The 21,261-nt window shown below is 42.5% G+C and overlaps 1 protein-coding gene across 3 annotated transcripts; it reads left to right on the plus strand.

Moving 5' to 3' along the window:
* GCM2 (glial cells missing transcription factor 2) lies at positions 1–9,272 on the plus strand. 3 transcript variants are annotated; one of them, XM_057555728.1, is made up of 6 exons: positions 1–367; positions 1,767–1,891; positions 5,264–5,516; positions 5,649–5,761; positions 6,186–6,311; positions 7,366–9,272. In XM_057555728.1, the coding sequence occupies exons 2-6, from the start codon at positions 1,802–1,804 to the stop codon at positions 8,302–8,304; spliced, it is 1,521 nt and encodes a 506-aa protein (XP_057411711.1). In that variant the 5' UTR covers positions 1–367; positions 1,767–1,801; the 3' UTR covers positions 8,305–9,272. The 3 variants fall into 3 exon arrangements, with proteins under 3 accessions (XP_057411711.1, XP_007174005.1, XP_057411712.1); XM_007173943.2 differs by lacking the exon at positions 1–367 and adding an exon at positions 946–1,488; XM_057555729.1 differs by lacking the exon at positions 1–367 and having other exon boundaries at positions 1,532–2,235; positions 2,333–5,516.
* Positions 9,273–21,261: the final 11,989 nt, after the last annotated feature.

Raw genomic sequence — 21,261 nt, forward strand, 5'->3', positions numbered from 1 at the left:
GTGAAACCAGAGAAAGAAGAAAATTCGTGTAATTACCCAAATCTGGCCTTTCCTGTCTCGGGAGTTCTCTGCCGGTCGGAGGCTCAGAGGCGAACTTCACTATCGGGTTGACTTTTCTAACAAGCCTGACTGTGCCCCCGACCAGGGAGGTTAAGAGGACCGGGAGCGGGGACGAGGTTCGCTTCCTGGGGTTGTAAGGGCGCATCTGCTTTTGCCGTCTTTCGCCGAAAGAAGAGGCTGTAATCCTGCAGCGGGCGCTGGCCTGGGCGCCCTCCCCGCCGGCTCCCAAGTACCATCAGTCCGCACACCCGGTGCGCGCTCGGCGATGCTGAGTCTAGGGCCCGCAGGTCTCGGGATTTGCCGGCATGTAGGTTGCGTGCATCCTCCTCTAACAATGATCCGCCCTTAGAGGCCGGCTTCTCCCTGGCTACGGCTGGGAACTGGAGCGTGTAGCCCGCAGAACAAGGGCGCAAGGAATAAACTCCGGACACCCACCTTCCCTTGCTGCCCAGAGCGGCTAAAGAGCGACTTAAGCCACTTCAATCGGTTTCTTGTATTGGGCGCTTCCAACCACCCTAATGAAACGGAGGCACCGGTGAAGAAGGCCTGGGCGCAGCCCTGGGGAGCCCACGGCGCCCTGCGCTCTCACCTGGTTCCTCCGGTCTCCAGGAAGCCTCCGCAGACGGAAGGGGTGTAAATAGAAGGTTGTCGTGGTATTTTCACGACAATACCGATGCAGACTATTTTTTTAAAGGGTCCTTTCAGGTGGATGGCGATTGAGAACTCCCTGAGCCCCAAATCCTCTTTCAAACAGATAAGGAAACAGGCTCAGAAGTAGCCGAGGCGGCAGAGAGAACTACGGGTTTGGGGGCAGAACGCAGCCCCTTCCTCCCCCTCCGCCTCCCCCTAGCTCATCTCCCCCACCTTCTCCGGGTTCACTTTCCAGGACTCTCCTCCCACGGGGCCAGGTCTCTCCGCAGCCCCCGGGAGCAGGCGGCCTCCTCGGCCGACGACCACACGGGGACCTTCGGCACCCCCTCGGGCGTCCCTCCTCCCCTCCCCCCGAAGATGAGCACAGATTCCAGACCACGCACATCAGCTACAACAAAATCTCGGGAAAGGGCCGGCCCAAAGCCAGCTGGCTTGGGCGCATCTACTCAGTCTAGGGCGCGCGGCAGCCGAGGCTCTTACAGGTGGTGCCCGGGCTGCCAGGGAGTGGAGTACTGTCTCTCGGGACTTTGCTGCAAAGGCTCTGTCTGAAAAGCCTCCCTCTAGATCCAATCCGAAACCCCAGAGGCGGGGCGCGGTTAGGGAGACAAAAATGATTTTCAACTTACATGAGACACTCCAACCTCCCCCCGCCCTGGCCCGCCTTGGCTTCAGTTTCCCGTCACCCCGAGGGCTCGGGTCAACCTCCCCCTCCGTCCCCAGTTCTGCCCGGGAGGGGATGACGGGCCCTGCGAGGGCCCGGAGCGTGGGAGCTGGCGGGTGAGCGAGGAAAGGCGGAGCGGGGCGGGATGGGGAGGGACGGGGTGCAACCGTATAAACGTGCGGGCAGCGGCCGGGCGCCCGCGCTGCGCTCCGAGGGGCGACCTCTCAGCACCGCGGCCGAGGACATGGCTCCGCCCGGGTCCTTAACCCTTGTCCGCCGCTTCTGGATTTCGACATCAGTCTCTCTGTCTCTGTCTCTCTCCACTTTCCTGTAAGACAGGGGGAGAATCACCTTGGGCACCTCTGGGTTGGTTTGTTTTTCTTCTGTCTTTCAGGATCCCGGGCGGAGAGCGCCAGCGAGGAGGGCCAGATGCCGGCGGAGGCGGGGCAGCAGGCGGACGGCGCGTGTTCCCACGGGATGAAGCTAGGCTGGGACATCAACGACCCGCAGATGCCTCGGGTGCGTGAAACCCCCGCGCGCGCGGCTCTGTCCATCCAAGGAGGAGGGATGTCCTTGCAGAGACTGTGGACAGACCTCACCTCCACCCCCAAACACACACCCCTGAGAGTCCTCCAGTGTACAGGGACTCCACAGATGGCAGAGCTGGGTTCAGAGATGTGTCTTCTCCCAGCTCTTACCTCGCGCTCGTTAGAAAACACAGCGAAAGCAACAGGAACTGTCAATCAGGCTCCAAGTTCCAGGTCATCTGGCGGGAGCCGGACACCTCGTCCTTCACTTTCTTTTAACCGAGGTGGAAATCCGCTGAGTCTCTCCTTATCCATTATTTGCCATCCACGAGAAAGGTAGGGGAGAATCTTGGCTAATGTAGACACCAGTGCTTCTCACGCAGCAAAACTGTGAGATAGGACCGTAAATCGCGGTGACCCGACTCTTAAACAGCAGGACTTGGGCCATCAGACGCCTGCCCCGGCTGCCTGGATGAAGCACAGCTCCTGGGGGGCCTCTATAGTCATGCCAACCAGGGCACAGGCGCCCGGAGAGCCCCTGGAATCCGGCTTTTGGACGCAACTTCTGAGATTACTTCTCTAATGACAAGGAAATCACCATCATCCGTTTAGGGTGAATTTGTTTTATTTTGTTTTGTTTTAACCGAACGAAGGGGTTTGGAGCCTAGTACAGGGAATGAGCTGGGCAGTTATAACTGGTCATACTGGTTTGGGGCAAAAACTGAAAAGTGACTTTAAAGTCCTGGGTGTAGGTGGAGGGAGAGTTAGGAGCGACCTGGGAAGCATTCGCAAAGGTGGATTCCTGGCAATACTGTGGTATAGGGGTAAGAGACTTGGCCTTTATTCAGCATCTACTGTGTGCCGCGTATAACAATTCATTAGCAAGGGTGTCTAGCCTCTCAAAGAGATCAGTACTTTTGGGGATGTACGTATTTGCAGTAAGTTTGTTTATCTTCAAGTCTGCCTACTTTAGAGTCACACTGTGCTATTTTTGTGAAAGTGGACCACAGTACAGAAAGGGCATCTCATTCTCACTGACTTCTGTCCGCATACATCTTCATAGGGAAAAAAATCTAATCTTGCATTTTAGAAAAGAGCCGCATCCAAATAAGGGAAGGATGGTTCCTCTCACGAGTATTATTCTAGACTTCCCATGTAAATGTGAATAATTTTTCCTCTGGGAGATTGGTTGTTAAACAGAGAGAACGTGTGTGTGTGTGTGTGTGTGTGTGACATCTCAAAAGAGGCAGGTGCACTGGGCTATAGAAGGAGAACTGGAGAAAGAGGATCCTAGCCCTGCTCTGGCTAACCAAAGGAGGAAGCGCTAAACTAACTGTACGACCTTGAGACAGTTCCTGAATTTGCCTTAGTCTCAGGTTGCTCACCTGTCATCAAGCCGTGGAATTAGATAACAATCTTAAATTGTCGTCCAGATCTACTGTCATGTTCAGTGTGTGCACGCTTGTCTGTATGACCACATGTGCTCCCCTGCACCAAGACATTAGAGCAAATGAAACCCAATCTAGGAGTCCTCCATTCTTGTTTTGATTTTAAAATGCAGTCTCTGTGTCTTCCTTTTCAGTGTCACTACTTTGGTAGTGGGGGTCTAGTCTGTACCCTTGCAGGGGAGTGCGAACAAAACATTTTCTTCTGGAAAACTGTCTATTTGTTACTAAGGTCCTTAAATTGAAATATTCACTTTAAAAACAAAGATATAGCATTTAGCATAAACTTAGAGTTGATAGCACATCATTATGTATTTCATTTGTGATGCACCTTAAGTTAATGTATTGATTTATGTCAATTATATTTCTGAGAAAAGATAAATAATGCCTATTAGTAATAATAATGATTTCAACAATATCTCTGCGGTTTTGGAAACAAAATTGCCCATTTACCTATTACTGTTAGAATGTACAATACTAACGTGGTACACAAGTCTGAATTGTCCAACTAAGAATACTTTTGCTTTGCAGATGTTGGATCTAATTATCCTGGGCTGGGGGAAGGGAGAGAAGGTGTAAATGGCTTATTACTGCGATAATAGTTTACTGAGCCTCTATCACACCAGGAAGGTCAGTGGGGCCTGGCTGCCACAGATCTTCTCTTTAAACCCCAGCTCTGCCACTGGAGAAGGTTATCCATCTAATGTCCACTTCCTTATCTATTAAATAAGAGGAAGGATGGATGCTTAGGAGGCAAAGTTGTTGTGAGGATTGTAGGTACTGCATAATGTGGCCTTATGGGCCATACTGTCTCTGTCCCAAATACTCAACTCTGCACTGTAGTGTGAAAACAGCCACAGACCATACATAGACAAATGTACATGGCCATGTCCCATTACAACTTTATTTATGGATACCGAAGTTTGAATTTCATACGATTTTCGTGTGTCACAAAATGTAATTCTTCTGATTTTCCCCCCAACCATTAAAAAATATAAAAATCATTCTTAGTTTGTGGGCTGTACAAGTGGCAAGCTGGATTCGGCCCATGGTCCCTAGTTTGTACAGGAACCATATTGCAGTATAAATAATGCATAATATGGACAAAGGACCACCAAACGTGAACAGTAAAGCAGTGCTCAGTATCTTATATATAACATTATTTTAGCCATGCAGTTCTTTGTGTAGTAGAATGACGATCCGTATTGCTCTGGGAAGAGGTTAGCTTAACAGGCTCCACCAAATGCTCGGGTTAACCCTATGGTTAGGCTGTCATCATAACACCCTTGTAAACCTGGAGGGCTAATTTGGGAAACTGTTCATGTCTCTCTGATGTTGTGCTGGGTATCAAGCCAAGAGCTTTTGAAGAAAAAGCACTGGATGGAAGTAAAGATATTTACAGGCTCAACTGTATGTCAGTGATGGAACTTTCCAATCACTTTTTGCCCTGGTGCTTTACTGCTTAACTGGAAAATATCTGTAACATTTAAATACACCAAGAAGTGATATAACATAGTGGTAAGGAGAATAGGCTCTGGAGTCAAACTGTGAGGGCTCAAATCCTAGAGCCAAGTCTTACTAGCTGTGTGACCTTGGGCAAGTCAATGAAGCTCTCTGGTCTCCATTTACTATTCTATTAAATGGGGATAATAATAGTACCTATGGTCTGTATGCAGTATGAAGGCTAGATGAACGAATACATGTACAGCTTTTTAGAAGATAAGCACTATGTAAGCATCAATTTATAGCCAGTTGTCAGAAGGGCATACACAGGATGAGTGACATTTTCTAAGACCATAGTTTCTGGAATTAAAAAGACTCAGTTTTTATCCTAACGTGCTTGGGGAAGATAAAAACCGTGCTGTCTGTGGTTCGGGCTTGATAAACTTGACTACCCGTCCCTCTGGGCGCCTTCCCAGGAGCCGGCCCACTTCGACCGCTTCTGCGAGTGGCCCGACGGCTACGTGCGCTTCATCTACCGCAGCGACGAGAAGCAGGCGCAGCGCCATCTGAGCGGCTGGGCCATGCGGAACACCAACAACCACAACGGCCACATCCTCAAGAAGTCGTGCCTGGGCGTGGTGGTGTGTGCGCGGGACTGCGCCCTGCCCGGCGGCTCCCGTCTGCAGCTGCGGCCTGCCATCTGCGACAAGGCCAGGCTGAAGCAGCAGAGTGAGCTATGGGACTGGGAACGGGGTGGCCTTGCGGTCGTGAGTTCCCTCTTCCCAGCGAATTTCCCCTTCCTTCCTTCCGCAGGGTCTGGGGTCAGGGTGTTATTAATATTTCTCGCCTCTGGCTTTGCAGAGAAGGCATGCCCCAACTGTCATGCTGCTTTGGAATTGATCCCCTGTCGAGGGCACAGTGGGTACCCTGTAACCAACTTTTGGCGGCTTGATGGCAACGCAATATTTTTTCAGGTAGGTGGTGGGACACCACGGTTTGTGATGGACATTCTCATCATGTCACAGGGACCAAACCACCTGCCATGTGTCTCAGGAGCCCTGGACCAAACCAGATACAGCTCTGGTGGCCAGAAATAGGTGCTGGGGCTCCCAGGGCCTTACCAGGCTCCTAGGAATTAGTTCACCTACTGTGTGCTCTCTAAGGGGGAGAGGGTGAACCTAGATATAGTTGTTTTCATATGGCAAAAGGACTGTTAGGTCATCTTTTAAGATGTCTATTATTGGTGCACTTTTCATTTGTTCAAGAATTTTTTCCCTGTCTCTTTGAAAAAACAAAAAACAAACAACTTGGGGTATTGGGAAAGGCACACTCAATTTTTGATCAGCGTTGCCAGCTTCCCTCAGAGGAATAATGTGATTCATCTCCTTATTAATGCAGGCCAAGGGAGTTCATGATCACCCAAGACCAGAGAGTAAATCAGAGACAGAAGCTAGAAGAAGTGCTATCAAGAGACAAATGGCTTCTTTTTACCAACCCCAGAAAAAGAGAATTCGAGAACCCGAGGTAATAGGGAGCTGTCGTTACACTTGTGGTCTGTGTTCACCATCATTACCAAATGCACTGAGAATTATGTAAGATGTGAATGTCATACCTTCATTTAAAAGGTTTGATTTAATGTGAAAATTATATATCTCTAACAATGTCATTGAATCAACATTTTGAATAGGGTTTCTAATTCCTTTTTCTTCTTGATAAAAAAGCAGAATATCTCTACAGTTAATGATAGAGTGAGGATGTGAGCTGACATCCTAATACAAGGGCAATTATCAAATGGTCATACGGAAAGAAATAGGTGCATACCAATGACTTAACGGTGCATCTTCGAGAGGGTCCTTTACATTGTTTACATAGAACAGATAAAATTTCTTTGGGCAACTTGATCCAGTTTGGCTGTTCAACCACAGTATGCCAAGGAGGCAGAATATTAGTTTGAGATAAGAGACACTGGCCTTGTTTGAGAACTTTCTATGTGCCAGGCACATAGGGTTTAAGTCTTATACGTGAATTGGTCACAAAAGCCTTAAGAAGAAATTACTCTTATTAAGCCCCATTTTTTTTAACATTGTTATTGGAGTATAATTGCTTTACAATGGTGTGTTAGTTTCTGCTGTATAACAAAGTGAATCAGCTATACATATACATATATCCCCATATCTCCTCCCTCTTTAAGCCCCATTTTTAAGTGAGGAATCTGAGGCTCAGAGAGGTTAAGTAACTCGTTCAGTTCATGAGGGACAGTCAGGATTTGAACCCAGGTCTACGTCAGGTTCCTGAGCCTCTGCTGTATGCACGTAGTATAGGGAGAACAGACCATCTGCCACTCAGACCCACCCTGCCTGGCTACCATGGACCCTCCTAGTTCAGCAGCATGGAATCCAAGCCTGAGCTCAAGCTGTGAAATTCCTGGACCCTGTGCTCAGATCACGTTTCTGAGCTCCTAACACACAGCCCACCAACTGAGAGCTTGTTATTTGGTTGGTTGATGACTGTTACAGGTGAGGGTGTCCACACAATTTACATCTTTATTTACAAATAAAAATTTGTGTCATTTCTTTAGGCAGGAGAGAATCAAGATAACGGTGGCCATTTCAGCAACATACCTTCCCTGGAAAACCCAGAGGAGTTTGATATAATTCCTGACACTGGCTTCCCTGTTCCAGGGCAGCCTTGCTTTTCCTTTCCAAACTCGGATGCTTACAAAGCTACCTGTGACCTAGCTGCCTTTCAAGGAGATGTAGTACCACCCTTTCAGAAATATCCAAACCCAAGAATCTTTTTGCCTAGGCCACCCTGCAGCTATGAATTGGCAGGCCCTGGTTACACAAATTCAGGCCCGTATCCCACCCTTTATAAAGATGCCAGCAGTATTCCTGATGACACAGACTGGGTTCATCTGAATGCACTGCAATACAACATCAACTCCTACGGCAGCTTTGAGAGAAGCTTTGATTTCACCAGTAAACAGCCTGGCTGGAAACCAGCTCTTGGAAAAGCTGACCTTGGGGAGAGCACTGACCATGGACAGTTCCAGGCCGTGGCCACTCGCCCTTATTACAACCCAGAGCTTCCCTGCAGGTACCTCACGACGGCCCCACCAGCTGCTCCAGCCCTACAGACAGTAATCACCACCACCACCAAAGTGTCCTACCAGGCCTACCAGCCCCCTGCTCTGAAATGCTGTGACAATGTGCGGGAAGTTAAGAGCCTTTCTGGCTGTAACTATGATACTGAAAACACCCAAATGTCCATCTACCCGGAAGACTTGGACCTTCCAGCTACTGTCGCCATGGCAGCCTCTCCAACAGCATCACTTCCTTTGAAAATTCCTGGAGATTGCCGGGCCATCAGACACACTTTGCCTTTTCCTCAAGACTCAGCACCCTCCTGGACAGACGGAGCAGAGACATGGGATGTGTGTCCATCTGGACTGGGGTCTACAATTGGTTATTCAGGGAGAATCAGTCCGTTCTTTAGCTATGACCATGAGGACTTTTGAACAACAGTCCTGGGGCACAGCATAAGATTGGTCTCCATGCAGGCAGTAGAACATGACATGGCAACTCTCTCTTAAGTTGGGAGATTCATTTAGCATGCAAAGAAATATATATATTATATATGTATATATATAATAGTAAAACCAATTATCAGTGGAGTAAATTATAGGTTGGAAATGTTTAGATAATATAGGGAAATCTTGCACAGCATTTTACTTACTTTTTTTTTTTTTTTTCTGCCATGCCACTCGGCTTGTGGGACCTTAGTTACCAGACCAGAGATTGAACCCGGGCCCCCTGCAGTGGAAGCGCGGAGTCCTTACCGCTGGACCGCCAGGGAAGTCCCTGCACGGCATTTTTAAACCCATTACAGCACATAGAATTAGGTCTGGAATGAGACTGTTCCAAATGAACAAATAAGCATGAAAGTTAATGAGCTAAGTAAGTCCATTTAGTTTGTTAGCTGGAGTAGAAGTCAAGAATCCTGGTTCTCACTCCAAGCCTTTCCCCATTGGATCATATTAAGGAATTTCACAAATCTCTCTTCCGCCCTTAGGGGTTGTCAAAATAGCTTCGGGAAGAAATCTTTACAATCTTAGCTCCTGAGTCATTTCATAAGATTTTATTTAGCATTTACAACCTGTTAAAATAACTTCAGGAAGTAATTTTGATCATTTTACCTGCAAAGTATATATCTATAGCTTTTTAAGAAATCTACCGTGTTGCAATGATAAAGTGCAGTTGTTTTTAAGAGAATTTTGTTTTCCAGTATCAGCTGAATACCTTTTCTTAACATTTATGAATGTTTTCCTAACAGAGACAGCCTAACACTGATGATATGTATTTAATGCATTTTTATTGTACTATAATATACATTTTTTCCAGTTAGGTTTCAAAATTAGAATAGAGATGTTTTATTCAAATTTAGCTTTACTGTTCCTTTGTTACTCCTCATAAATGTAATTGATAATGTTATTCAATTAAATGTAATGAAGACATTTAAAAATAATGTAGCTGATGCTTGAGTTATTTCAAAACAAAAATAGGAAAAAAATGTTCATATTATAACCTGGGAAACAGTTGTTATAATAGATTAAACATATTAGTTTATTTAAGTTTTGTACTTTATTTTAGAAAAAACTATTTGCTATGCTGATAACGGAAATCCTCTTCAAAACAGTGCACATACGTGCACACACACACACTTTTGCACAGCTCCCAATGCTTAAGTGAAAATATTCAGTTTTCAAATAAAAACAAACTACGTAAATAAATTTTTGAGAATGGAGTGGGGGAAGGATTATCCTCAAATTTGCATAGAATACCCAATTTGCACAACTAAATTGCAGTAAATCAGATGTCATTTAAAATCTTTGAGCCTTACATACTGCTCACCTGATTCAGAAAGCCCTCATACCCTGATGTAATAAATACACGCAGTACTGGCCACAAGATTAAATATCAGCACGTGCCTATTCCTTAGCCAACTTTTCCTCAAAGGAAAAGATGCCTAGTACACTCACGGACTAGTTTTTTCTTTAGACTTCCATTGCCAACACTCGCAGCTTCTAATCACACCTAACATTTATATAGCACTTATGTGGGGCCAGACACTGTTCTAAGCCCTGAACATGTATTAATTTATTTAATCTTCATAACAGTCCTCTGAGCTACCTGAGAGAGGCCAAGTGATTTTCACAGTAAGTGGCAGAGCTGGAATTTGAATTCATCTCCAGAGACCCTGCTTTTAAGCACCACATTACATTAGCTTTGATTAGTTATTTATCAATGAAATCCCATTCGTACTTAGCAAGTATTGTACTTGGCATGAAGTAGAGAGTTTTATTACTTCTAAGCATTTATGTCCTAACACTGAATGCAAAGGATCCACGCAGCGTGGGTAGAAAGGGCAGGGAAGGGAGTGAGCAGACTCTAGGCAAAGCCCTGAGGTAAGCATTTCCCAAAGTGTGGTACAAGTGTGCTCTGGGTTACAGGGTGATTCTACACGGTCCACAAATATTTTATGTTCGTAGTTACGGATTTATTTTAATGTGTAATAGGGAAAGATATAAATAACACATCAAACCTATGATTTCAGGATATTTTTGCCTAGACAAAGCAAAACAATGTTTGTTTTTGTTTTAAGGCAAGGTAATGTAAGGGAAAATATTAAGCAAATAATAGCACAGATGTTACAAGAAAATGCAAAAAAGGAAATCATCAAAATGGTTGAGAGCTTGTGCTCTGCTGCTTGTGCTTAGTCATGCTGGCTCTGCACCTTTGTAAAAGAAGGTTGCCTAGAGCCTGAAATATATGGGATAGCCCATTCTCAAGGCTCTGCCTCCCAGGCTTGACCTTTAAAGGTATGACATTTTTCATTCACACAAAGATAAAAAGTTGCAGAACAGAGAATAACATTTGTCATGTTGGAGGTTTATTGATGGACCTACCCGGACAACTGCTAGAACAAAGGACTATCACATCCCCTCTGGGTCTGGCCGACCCCAAGAAGTTTGCAGCTATCAGCTATACTCCCTCCCCTTTTAGTATAAAAGAAGCCTGAACTCTAACTTGGGTAAGATTCTTTAGGACACTAGCCTGCCATTTTCTCTGTCTGCTGGCTTTCCGAATAAAGTCGCTATTCCTAGCCCTAACACCTTGATTTATTGGCCTGTCACTCAGCAAGCAGTATGAGCTTGGACTCAGTAACAATAGTTTCCTAGAGCAAGGGGTCAGGGGGCTGAAAATAATTGACTCAGCTGAAAATGGGAAATGGTGATGACAAGATTGCATAAAGCTGGAGCCTATGGGGCAAACAAGCCCAGGTGTGACGTTGGACATCTGCAAGTTTAACCCCAGTATTGAGGAGTCCAGAGAGTGGGCAACACTCAGGAGCCAGGCTGTGGGACTTGATCCCAGGGAAGGGGGTGAAGACAGAACATACCTCAAGTGTTGGCTGGGGGCCCCAGCTATGCCATCCTCCAAGGAGCCAGGGTCCAGGGCAGAGTGTCTGTGTAGCACAGATGAGTTCTTGCAAACTGAGCCACCTGAAGAAGGCGCAGGAAGATTTAGACACTGGGTCATAGCTATTGCTCTAAAAAACTGATCTTATTAGGGAGCAAAAGAGTTTTGTGGAAAATGAAAGGAAGTAGGAAACTTACAAGGGCCTAAATGTTATATTACTAATACGAAATATTAATTATGACTATGAGTTATGAGTAATAACTATTTGATTCCTAATTTAAAGCCTTCAAATGCGGCCGGTGTAAATTAGAGCAGCCAAAGCTTCTGACATAACTTTGTTCTGATCAGCTCATGATTGGGTTGAGCCCAAGCCTTCAATCAGACCCCTGACTATATCAGCTACTGAGAGCAGAGGAGGATAATGCAAAAGAGGTGAGGCCAGGCTGAGAGGTGACACCTGTGATCAACTGTCCCCAGTTAGACTTAACCAGTGCCACGGGACACTGAACAGAAACACAAGTTATTCACTTGCTAACCATTCTTTCCTCTCCATGAACAGTGCATAGTCTTGGAGTAGACTTGATATACTTACCTGGAAGAACTTCAAAGTATTGAACCCAACCTCTGACAAATTGTTTCTATGGAACATCTGTTGCAGAAGCTAACAGAATTCTTTTCAAATTTTAGGATCTTATGGAATGATTTTAACAAATATTCTGTGAGACGTTGTGCTAAGAAAACCACTGGAAATAGAATTTACAAACAACAAAAGAAAGATTGATAAATGGTCTCTCACTGCCTCTCTCTTTCTATGGTTCACAACCTCCCTCTACACATCAGAATCACCTGGGGAGCCTTAACAATCCTAGTATCAAGGCTGCATCTCAGGGACTTCCATGGTGGTGCAGTGGTTAAGAATTCTCCTGCCAATGCGGAAAACACAGGTTCTAATCCCTAGTCCGGGAACTAGGATCCTATGTGGCCCGCAGTGCGGCAAAAAAAAAAAAAAAAGAAGTATCAATTAATTATAGCAAATATACAACACTAATGTTAGATGTTAATAATAGGGGAAACTGGGTGCAGGGCCTATGTGAACTCTGTACTATTTTCTCCATTATTTTGTAAATGTAAAACTCTTCGAAAAAATAAGGTCTATTTAAAGTAAAAAATAGGGACTTCGCTGGTGGTCCAGTGGTAAAGAATCCACCTTCCAATGCAGGGGACGTGGGTTTGATCCCTGATAGGGGAACTAAGATCCCGCATGCCGTGGGGCAACTAAGCCCACACAGGACAACTACTGAGCTCATGCACCTCAACTAGAGACCCCCAGCCGCAAACTACAGAGCCCACGTGCCCTGGAACCCGCACCACAACTGGAGAGAAGCCCACGTGCCACAACGAAGATCCCGTGTGCTGCAGCTAAGACCTGACACACCCAAAAAATAAATTAAAAAGAAAAAAGTAAAAAATAAATATTCCTCCTCCTGGGTCCCACCTTTGACAGCAAAATCCCAGGCACAAAGGAATGACAGAGCAGAGCCTTTCACTAGGACAAAAATGTCCTTATCTATGTATCAAAAACCTTATGTCCCGCTTATGTCCTATTTAAAGGCATTTTTTTCTTGTATAGGATTTTGATCAGACTGGTGGTGCTTGGACCAAATTTAGCAAGAACCAATAGGATATATCTCTAGATGAGTATATATATATATATATACATATATAGAGAGAGAGAGAGAGAGAGAGAGAGAGAGATTTTAAGAAATTGGCTCACATTTGTGGGGTCTGACCAGTCAGAAATCTGTAAGGCAGGCCCACAGGCTGGAAATTCTGGCAAGAGGTGATGTTACAGTCTTGAGTCCAAATTCTGCAGGGCAGCAGGCTGGAAACTCAGGCAGGGTTTCTAGTTCCAGTCTTGAGGCAAAATTGCTTCTTCTTCAGGCAACCTCTGTCTTTCCTCTTAAGACCTTCAACCGACTGGATGAGGTCCAGGCACATGATGGAGGGCAATCTGCTTTTATTCGAAGTCGACCAATTTAAATGTGAATCACATCTGTGAACACCTTCACAGAAACATCTAGAATAATGTTTGACCAAACAACTTAGCCTAGCCAGTAACCTCATAAAATTAACCATCCCACTTGATAAAGGTGGATTAAAGGGACCAGGGATATTTAGCTTAGAAGAAAAGACTCAGATGGGAAATGATAAAATCTAGAAATATTTGCAGTCACCTCCAGCAGAGATGGGATTGTAGTATAGTGTGGCATTTAGGGTCATGGGCTTCAGATATAACTGAAAATAGTAAGCAGAGAAAGGATTCCACCAGGGCTCCCACAGCTGTTTAGAGGGAGCTGGGATTTGGACCCAGCCCTTCCATGCACCATGAACATGGGGAAGGCAGTTCCTTTTTGGGAAGAAATGAGGGCTGTAGTTCCATCCTCTCAGGGGAACTGAAATCTCTCCTTCTTATTCAGGGGCAGAGGTTCTAAATTATTTGGAGGATTTGTACAGAAATATGGGAAACGTGCTTTACAATCTAAAATAATTAAGAGTGAAAGTGAGCCAGAAAAAAGGATGTGGTCTAGAAGTTTGCTTAGAAGCAACCCACCTAAGACACGCAGGAAAAGACTGGAGAAAAACGCATCAGATTAAGCAAAAGCAGTTTGTTATCATAGAATCTTTTCCATGGATCTTGGAAGCCATGAATTGAGCTAAGCCCTCTGAGAATGGGACTCAGGACATCCTTAGAAGGAAGATACATGGTAAGACTCCAACATTTCCAATATCGATTCCATCACACATCTCCTGTTTTGTATTCTTCCATGATTCCCTCTGGACAAAAGTTCAGGCCAGACTTACAAACTGCCTAAACATAAAACACAGCTTACAATACTTAGACTTTAAAGGCTTGGTTTGTTTTGACAAAATTTAATTAGCATAATTTAAGATTAGACCAGATTATGCATTAAAAAACTAAAACATATTTTATGTGGAGAAGAAAAGAGAACTAATAATACGCAAAGTTAATATATGTAAGACTTTGTCTGCTCATTAGCATAGTAACCTCACCATAGTAATCTGTAACTCTTACTTTGCTACTATTTGGTAGCAAGTGATATCCTTCTACACTCTGCACTGCTGGTGGAAAATATTGAAGAGATACGCATGATTGTCATGAGACCCTGGAGATTCATTTCTTTAATGAGGACAAGTTGCCTTGAGTCTGGGAAATGTTATACCAAGCATTTGCTGAACTTGAAGGGCGGAGCAAGTGGTGACAGAATAACAAATGTTATCAGTGACCTGTATCAGCTGTGCGAATGCCAGGAAAATAATTTCAAGGTGATTTCTCAGGTATTTGTAATAGATTGTAAATCAAAAATGGCTGCTGGCTAGTAACATCAGGCATTCCAAAACCTTGAGTTTCTAGAGTATTCCTTGGACTGTAAATGTAAAAGTTGTTCTCAAAAATATAAATATGCCTACTTTAAATAATCCAGCAAAGAATGGATAAATATAATTTGAACTCCCACAATTACCTCTTTCTCTTCAAGTGTTCTCCAAGGGAAATTCTAAACTAAGTAAGAAATCAGTTCTAAAATGTAGAAATGGGGAATTCCCTGGCGATCTGGTGGTTAGTACTTAGTTTAGAAATTCTAAACTAAGTAAGAAATCAATTCTAAAATGTAGAAATGGGGAATTCCCTGGCGGTCTGGTGGTTAGGACTCCATGCTTCCACCGCAGGGAGCACGGGTTTGATCTCTGGTCGGGGAACTAAGATCCCACAAGCCACGTGGCACACACACCCCTCTCTAGAAAAAGTAGAAATGGAGTAAGGGATGAATTATTCTTTTTTTAATTGGACATTTGCAGTGGTGATATATCTATATCAACTGAGTTGGGGACAGCTGAAGGGGGAGCACTTTGGGGAAGTGGGGCAAGGAGAGAGTATTAGGAGCTGAGTTTGAACATGTTAAGTTCAAACTCTTAGATTTCTAAGTGAAGTGTTGAGTAGGCTGTTGGCATCTGAGTCTAGAGTTCAGGATGGAGGCACAGATTTGGAGATCCAAGTTTGGGAATCGTCAGCATACAATCAAACTTGTAATTGGTAGGCTGTAAAATGCTATTCAAATATAAAGTATCATTACCTAGTAATTACTCATGAATATAACACAACAGCAATCATTGACCCACTAACCCTTCTGTTTGGAACATCAAAGATACTTTCTGAAGAATGAAATAATGCCATTTGCAGCAACATGGATGGACCTAGACAAGTAAGTCCAACAGAGAAAGACAAATATCATATGATATCACTTATATGTGGAATCAAAAAAAAATGATAAAAATGGACTTATTTAGAAAACAGAAACAGACTCACAGACATAGAAAACAAACTTAAGGTTACCAAAAAGGAAAGAGGGGGAGGGATAAATTAGGAGTTTGGGATTAGCAGACACACACTACTATATATAAACTAGATAAGCAACAAGGTCCTACTGTATAGCACAGGGAACTGTATTCAATATCTTATAATAAACTATAATGGAAAAGAATCTGAAAAAGAATATATATATCTGAATCACTTCGCTGTATACCAGAAACTAACAGAACATTGTAAATCAACTATACTTCAATTTTTTTTAAAGTTACTTTTTGAAAGATATTTTTAATAGAACATTTGTTTTTGGAAAATAGGATATATACAAGTGTTAAGTTTTTCTTGTTCTTTCTTTCAACAGATTTTATATTATTGCTGATCTTAAGTACTAAGAAGTTCAGAGATTCTCTATTGATTTTAGGCTTACAAAATATTATCAATTGGAAGTTCTGAGAAGGCTATGTAACGACATCTTCAACAATGCTTATCTTCCTAGGAAAGGAAAAGCTCAAATGTGAAATGCAGTCTTAAAGAACCATGAAGCTGCTAGGTCAGCCCTTGTCTTGATAGGAATCAAGTACTGAAGGATATGCTGCCAATCTTTGATAAGGAATATGCTGGTAGTTTAAAAATATACACACTTCTTTTCAACACTCCATCCTGTAAGGAGAATTGGAAGAAACATCAATTAAGGTTTTTTTTTAAAGGATTTTATTTATTTTTTATTTTTTATTTTTTGGCTGCGTTGGGTCTTCGTTGCTGCCCGCAGGCTTTCTCTAGTTATGGCAAGCGGGGGCTACTCTTTCACTGCCGTGCATGGACTTCTTATTGCAGTGGCTTCTCTTGCTGCGGAGCGCGGGCTCTAGGCGTGCAGGCTTCAGTAGTTGTGGTGCGTGGGCTCGTACTTGTGGCTCGCGGGATCTAGAGTGCAGGCTCAGTAGTTGTGGTGCACGGGCCTAGTTGCTCCACGGCATGTGGGATCTTCCTGGACCAGGGCTCGAACCCGTGTCCCCTGCATTGGCAGGTGGATTCCTAACCACTGCGCCACCAGGGAAGCCCTCAATTAAGGTTTAACCACTGAAAAATTTATTATTTGAGGATGAAACAATTTATGGAAAGCACAAGGATGAGGATGTATAGGAGGGACTCCCCAAAATAATGATTACATTAAGCCACTGCCAATCCTGATGTTATGTTGAGACTCAGAATACATATTTTGCCATTTTGCTGTTACACATCTACACATCAGTCCTTCAAAATACAAATAGGAATATTAAGGTCATAGAATACAATATTGCTCTGGAATATTTGAAGTATCAACACTCAAAAGTAAATTGTTGAATTTCTAGTTCTGGAAATGGTGGAGTGGCTTGTATTGAACTAACTCTCCTTCAGGAAACAGTTATAAACTCTGAACAAATATAAAGCATAACTATTTGAAGGCCTTAGAAAAATCACCAAGGTCAAGTAGAAATTGGAGGGAATTTGGAGGGAAGGGAACCACGATGGCTGTGGTCCACGTCTACACAGCTTCTCTCCTCAGGACACATCCCCGTCCACACGACACGGGGCAGCTAGAACCGGAGCAGAACCCAGCGTTTCTGGCTTGTCAGAGGATGGAGTCTGGGGCTGCCAGAGCAGCTGGAAATTGAGGGAGGAACCTTGGAAAAGAGGAGCCACAGAGAGGAAGCCTCCTAAATCTAGGTACAAACTCACTTTAAGTTGACCCCTGACCTGTGCCTGCGTAGACGAGACTCCAAGGAGACTGTTAAAGCAACAGCTGGAAAAGCTGCAGAAACCCGGCAACCATCTCATCTGCCGGCTGCAAGGGAGACAGAGTGAGGAGTTAAGTCTCTCCAAGGTGGGCCTGGCAAACACCATGGGCTTTCCATCGAAACCCTAGAAGGGCCGTAGGGAGTAAAGTTTATATCCTAGGTCCGAAGAATGTACCCTAAAACTAATGGCAAAACTAAAACAAATCCATCTTCAAAAGTGCAATACCAGGGAATTCCCTGGTGGTCCAGTGGTTAGGACTCGGCGCTTTTACTGCAGGGGCCTGGGTTCAATCCTGGTCGGGGAACTAAGATCCCACAAGCCGAGCAGCCAAAAAAAAAAAAAAAAGTGCAATACCAAGCATCCACAAATGAGTCAGTAACATAACTGACTACTTAAAACAAAAATCACCACTCTATTAAATTTCCCAAAACTGGTGGAAAAACATCAACAGACAGATTTGAAAAGATCAGCGCATCTCAAAAATGATAAACACAAAGAAAATCACACCTGGGCTCATCATGGTCAAACAGTTGATAGATCAAAAATAAAGAGAAAATCTTAAAATCTTCGGACAAAATGAGGGAAAAATAATAAGCATAACTTCTGACTTATCAGAAATAATGGAGGACAGAATCACATCTTCAAATATCCAAAAGAAAAACGAAACAAAACACGTCAGCCCAGAATTCTATATCCAGCAGAAATGTGTTTCAAAAGTGAAGGCACAATAAGGACACATCCTATAGGCATCCAAAGGATAAAAGGAAAGATTATGACAACTGGAAGGCAATACATTAGACAAGTGCAATGAAATGAGAAAAATTCCTTGAAAGAAACTTACCAAAACTGATGCAAAATGAAATAAAAATTATGAATAAACCTATAATTATTTTAGAAGATGAATTTGTAATTAAAAACCTTCCTACAAAGAAAACTCTAGGCCTAGATAATTAAACCATTGAAGGCTATCAAACATTTAAAGAAAAAATAGTATCAGTCTACCCAAATTCTCTCAGGAAATAAGAGGAAGGAACACCTCCTAACTGTTTTCCCAAGTTTAGCACAGCCTTAATATGAAAATTTGACAAAACACTACAAGAAAAAAAAAAATTCAGATCAATATCCCTCATGAACATAATTGAAAAATTCTTATGGAAATATTATTAAACTGAATCCAGCAACATATAAAAAGGATAATACATCATTTTCAAGTGGGGTTTATAACTTTGACTTAACATTTAAAAAATTAATGTAATCCTGGATGGATCTAGAGATTATCATGCTAAGTGAAATAAGACAGAGAAAGACAAATATCATATGATATCATTTATATGTGGGATCTAAGAAAAATGATACAAATGAACTTATTTACAAAATGGAAATAGACCCACAGCCATAGAAAACAAACTTATGGTTACCAAAGGGGAAAGGCAGGGGATAAATTAGGAGTTTGGGATTAACAGATACACACATATAAAATAGATAAACAACAAGGACCTACTGTATAGCACAGGGAACTATATTCAATATCTTGTAATAACCTATAATGGAAAACAATCTGAAAAAGAACAGATATATATATATATAACTGAATCACTTTGCTGTACACCTAAAACTAACAGAACTTTGTAAATCAACTATACTTCAATTAAAAAAATAATTTAAAAAAAGAAAATAACCTTTCAAACTCATAAAATATGATCCACTTACCTAGATGAGTGACTAGAATGTAATACATTAAATACTTGTATATAATCTGTTATATTAACATGTGTAAATGAACATTAAATATTAATACTGATCATTATAATTGTGTTAATAAATATTAATATTAACATATTTTTAAAATTAATGTAATTCATTACATATCCACCTGGGGGGAAAATAAACCGCAACTCCTACATATACAGAAAAAAATTAATTTGTGTTGGGTAATAGACCTACATGTAAAAGCTAAAACTATAAAGCTTCAAGAAGAAAACATAGGAGAATATCTTTGTGACCTTGTGGTAGGCAAAGATTTCTTAGAACATGAAAAGCACTAGCTGTTAAAGAAAAAAACTTATAAATAGGACATTATCAGAATCTAAAGCCTCTGCTCATCAAATGACATCGTTAAGAATATCAGAGGGCTTCCCTGGTGGCGCAGTGGTTGAGAATCTGCCTGCCAATGCAGGAGACACGGGTTCGAGCCCTGGTCTGGGAAGATCCCACATGCCACGGAGCAACTAGGCCTGTGAGCCACAATTACTGAGCCTGCGCGTCTGGAGCCTGTGCTCCGCAACAAGAGAGGCTGCGATAGTGAGAGGCCCGCGCACCGTGATGAAGAGTGGCCCCCGCTCGCCGCAACTAGAGGAAGCCCTCACACAAAAACGAAGACCCAACACAGCCAAAAATAAACATAATAAATAAATAAATTAAAAAAAAAGAATATGAGAAGGCAAGCCACAACGAGAAAATATTTGCAAAACATATATCTGACAAAGAACTCGCAGGCAGAATATATAAAGAACTCAAGCTAATCAGTAACAAGAAGACAAACAACCCAATAAAAAATTGCCAAAAATCTTGAATAGTCACTTCACAAAAGAAAACGTATGAATGGCTAATATATACATGAAAAGAGGCTCAAAATTATTAGTCATCAGGGAAATATAAATTAAAACTAAATGAGAAATTTTGCAATCAGTGGAATGGCTAATATTTTTTTAATGTACAGTGCCATATGTTAGCAAGGATGTGGAGCAAAGTTGAATTCTCATACGCTGCTGGTAGAATTGTTAAATGGTACAATTACTTTGGAAAACCATTTGGTAGTTTGTTTAAAGTTTAACATACACCTCCTTTATGATCCAGCCATTTCACTCCTGCATATTTACTCAAAAGAAATGACAACATATTTTCATTTAAAAAATTTGAACAGGAATTATCATAGCAGCTTTATTTATATTAATTAATGTCAATTGACAGGAAGATGAACAAATAAATGATGGTAAATTCATATGATGGACTCCTATTCTGTAATTTCAAAACTGAACTACAGATAAACACAACAACACAGATGAGTTTCAAAACACTATGTTGAGCAAAAGCATCAGGGCACAAACGACTAAATCCTCTATGATTCCAATTACATTAAGTTCAAGAACAGGTAAAACTAATACATGATACTAGAAATCAGTTGAAGTTTGTGGAGAAAAGGAGTAGGGATTGGCTGTTGAGGGACACCAGAGAGCTCTCTGGGATGATGGGAATGTCCTATATCTTGATCCAGGTGGTAATAACACAGGTGTGCACGTTTATAAACACCCGATTAATTGTACACTTAAGGTCTGGCATTTCACTGTATGTAAAATTTGTCTCAAATTTTTAGAAAGTAAATTCTTTGCATTTCCTAGAATAAAATAGTAGCTTCTCTATGAACATTTCTCTAGAAATATAATAACTTTGGAGAGAGGCAAATAGTCTAAAAATAAATCCTTTAATCCTACTGAAAAGTGGTGAGAAACTGCTATATTCTTGAAGATGGGTATCCATTTTGGGATTATGTCAAGGCACTTAAAGAAAAAAAAAAACCTCTTTAGGTTGATGGAAGGAGTATGAACTAAGGTCACACATTGTGGCTCACTTAATGTCCCACCCCTTCTTGCTAATGCAAAGAGCAGAGAAATACGTCGCGATCCTGCACATTTTGATGTTACAGCTTTCTCCTAAAGTGACCCAGCAAGAGTGATACCCACTGATCAAATCCAATGATAACCCTTCTCCAGCATATATCATTTGGTACAAAGTGGATGTGAAAATTGAGGAAACTGTCAATATAAGTCAGGTTGCT

The sequence above is a fragment of the Balaenoptera acutorostrata genome, chromosome 10 (genome assembly GCF_949987535.1).
Source record: "Balaenoptera acutorostrata chromosome 10, mBalAcu1.1, whole genome shotgun sequence".
Classification (NCBI taxonomy): Eukaryota; Metazoa; Chordata; class Mammalia; order Artiodactyla; family Balaenopteridae; genus Balaenoptera; species Balaenoptera acutorostrata.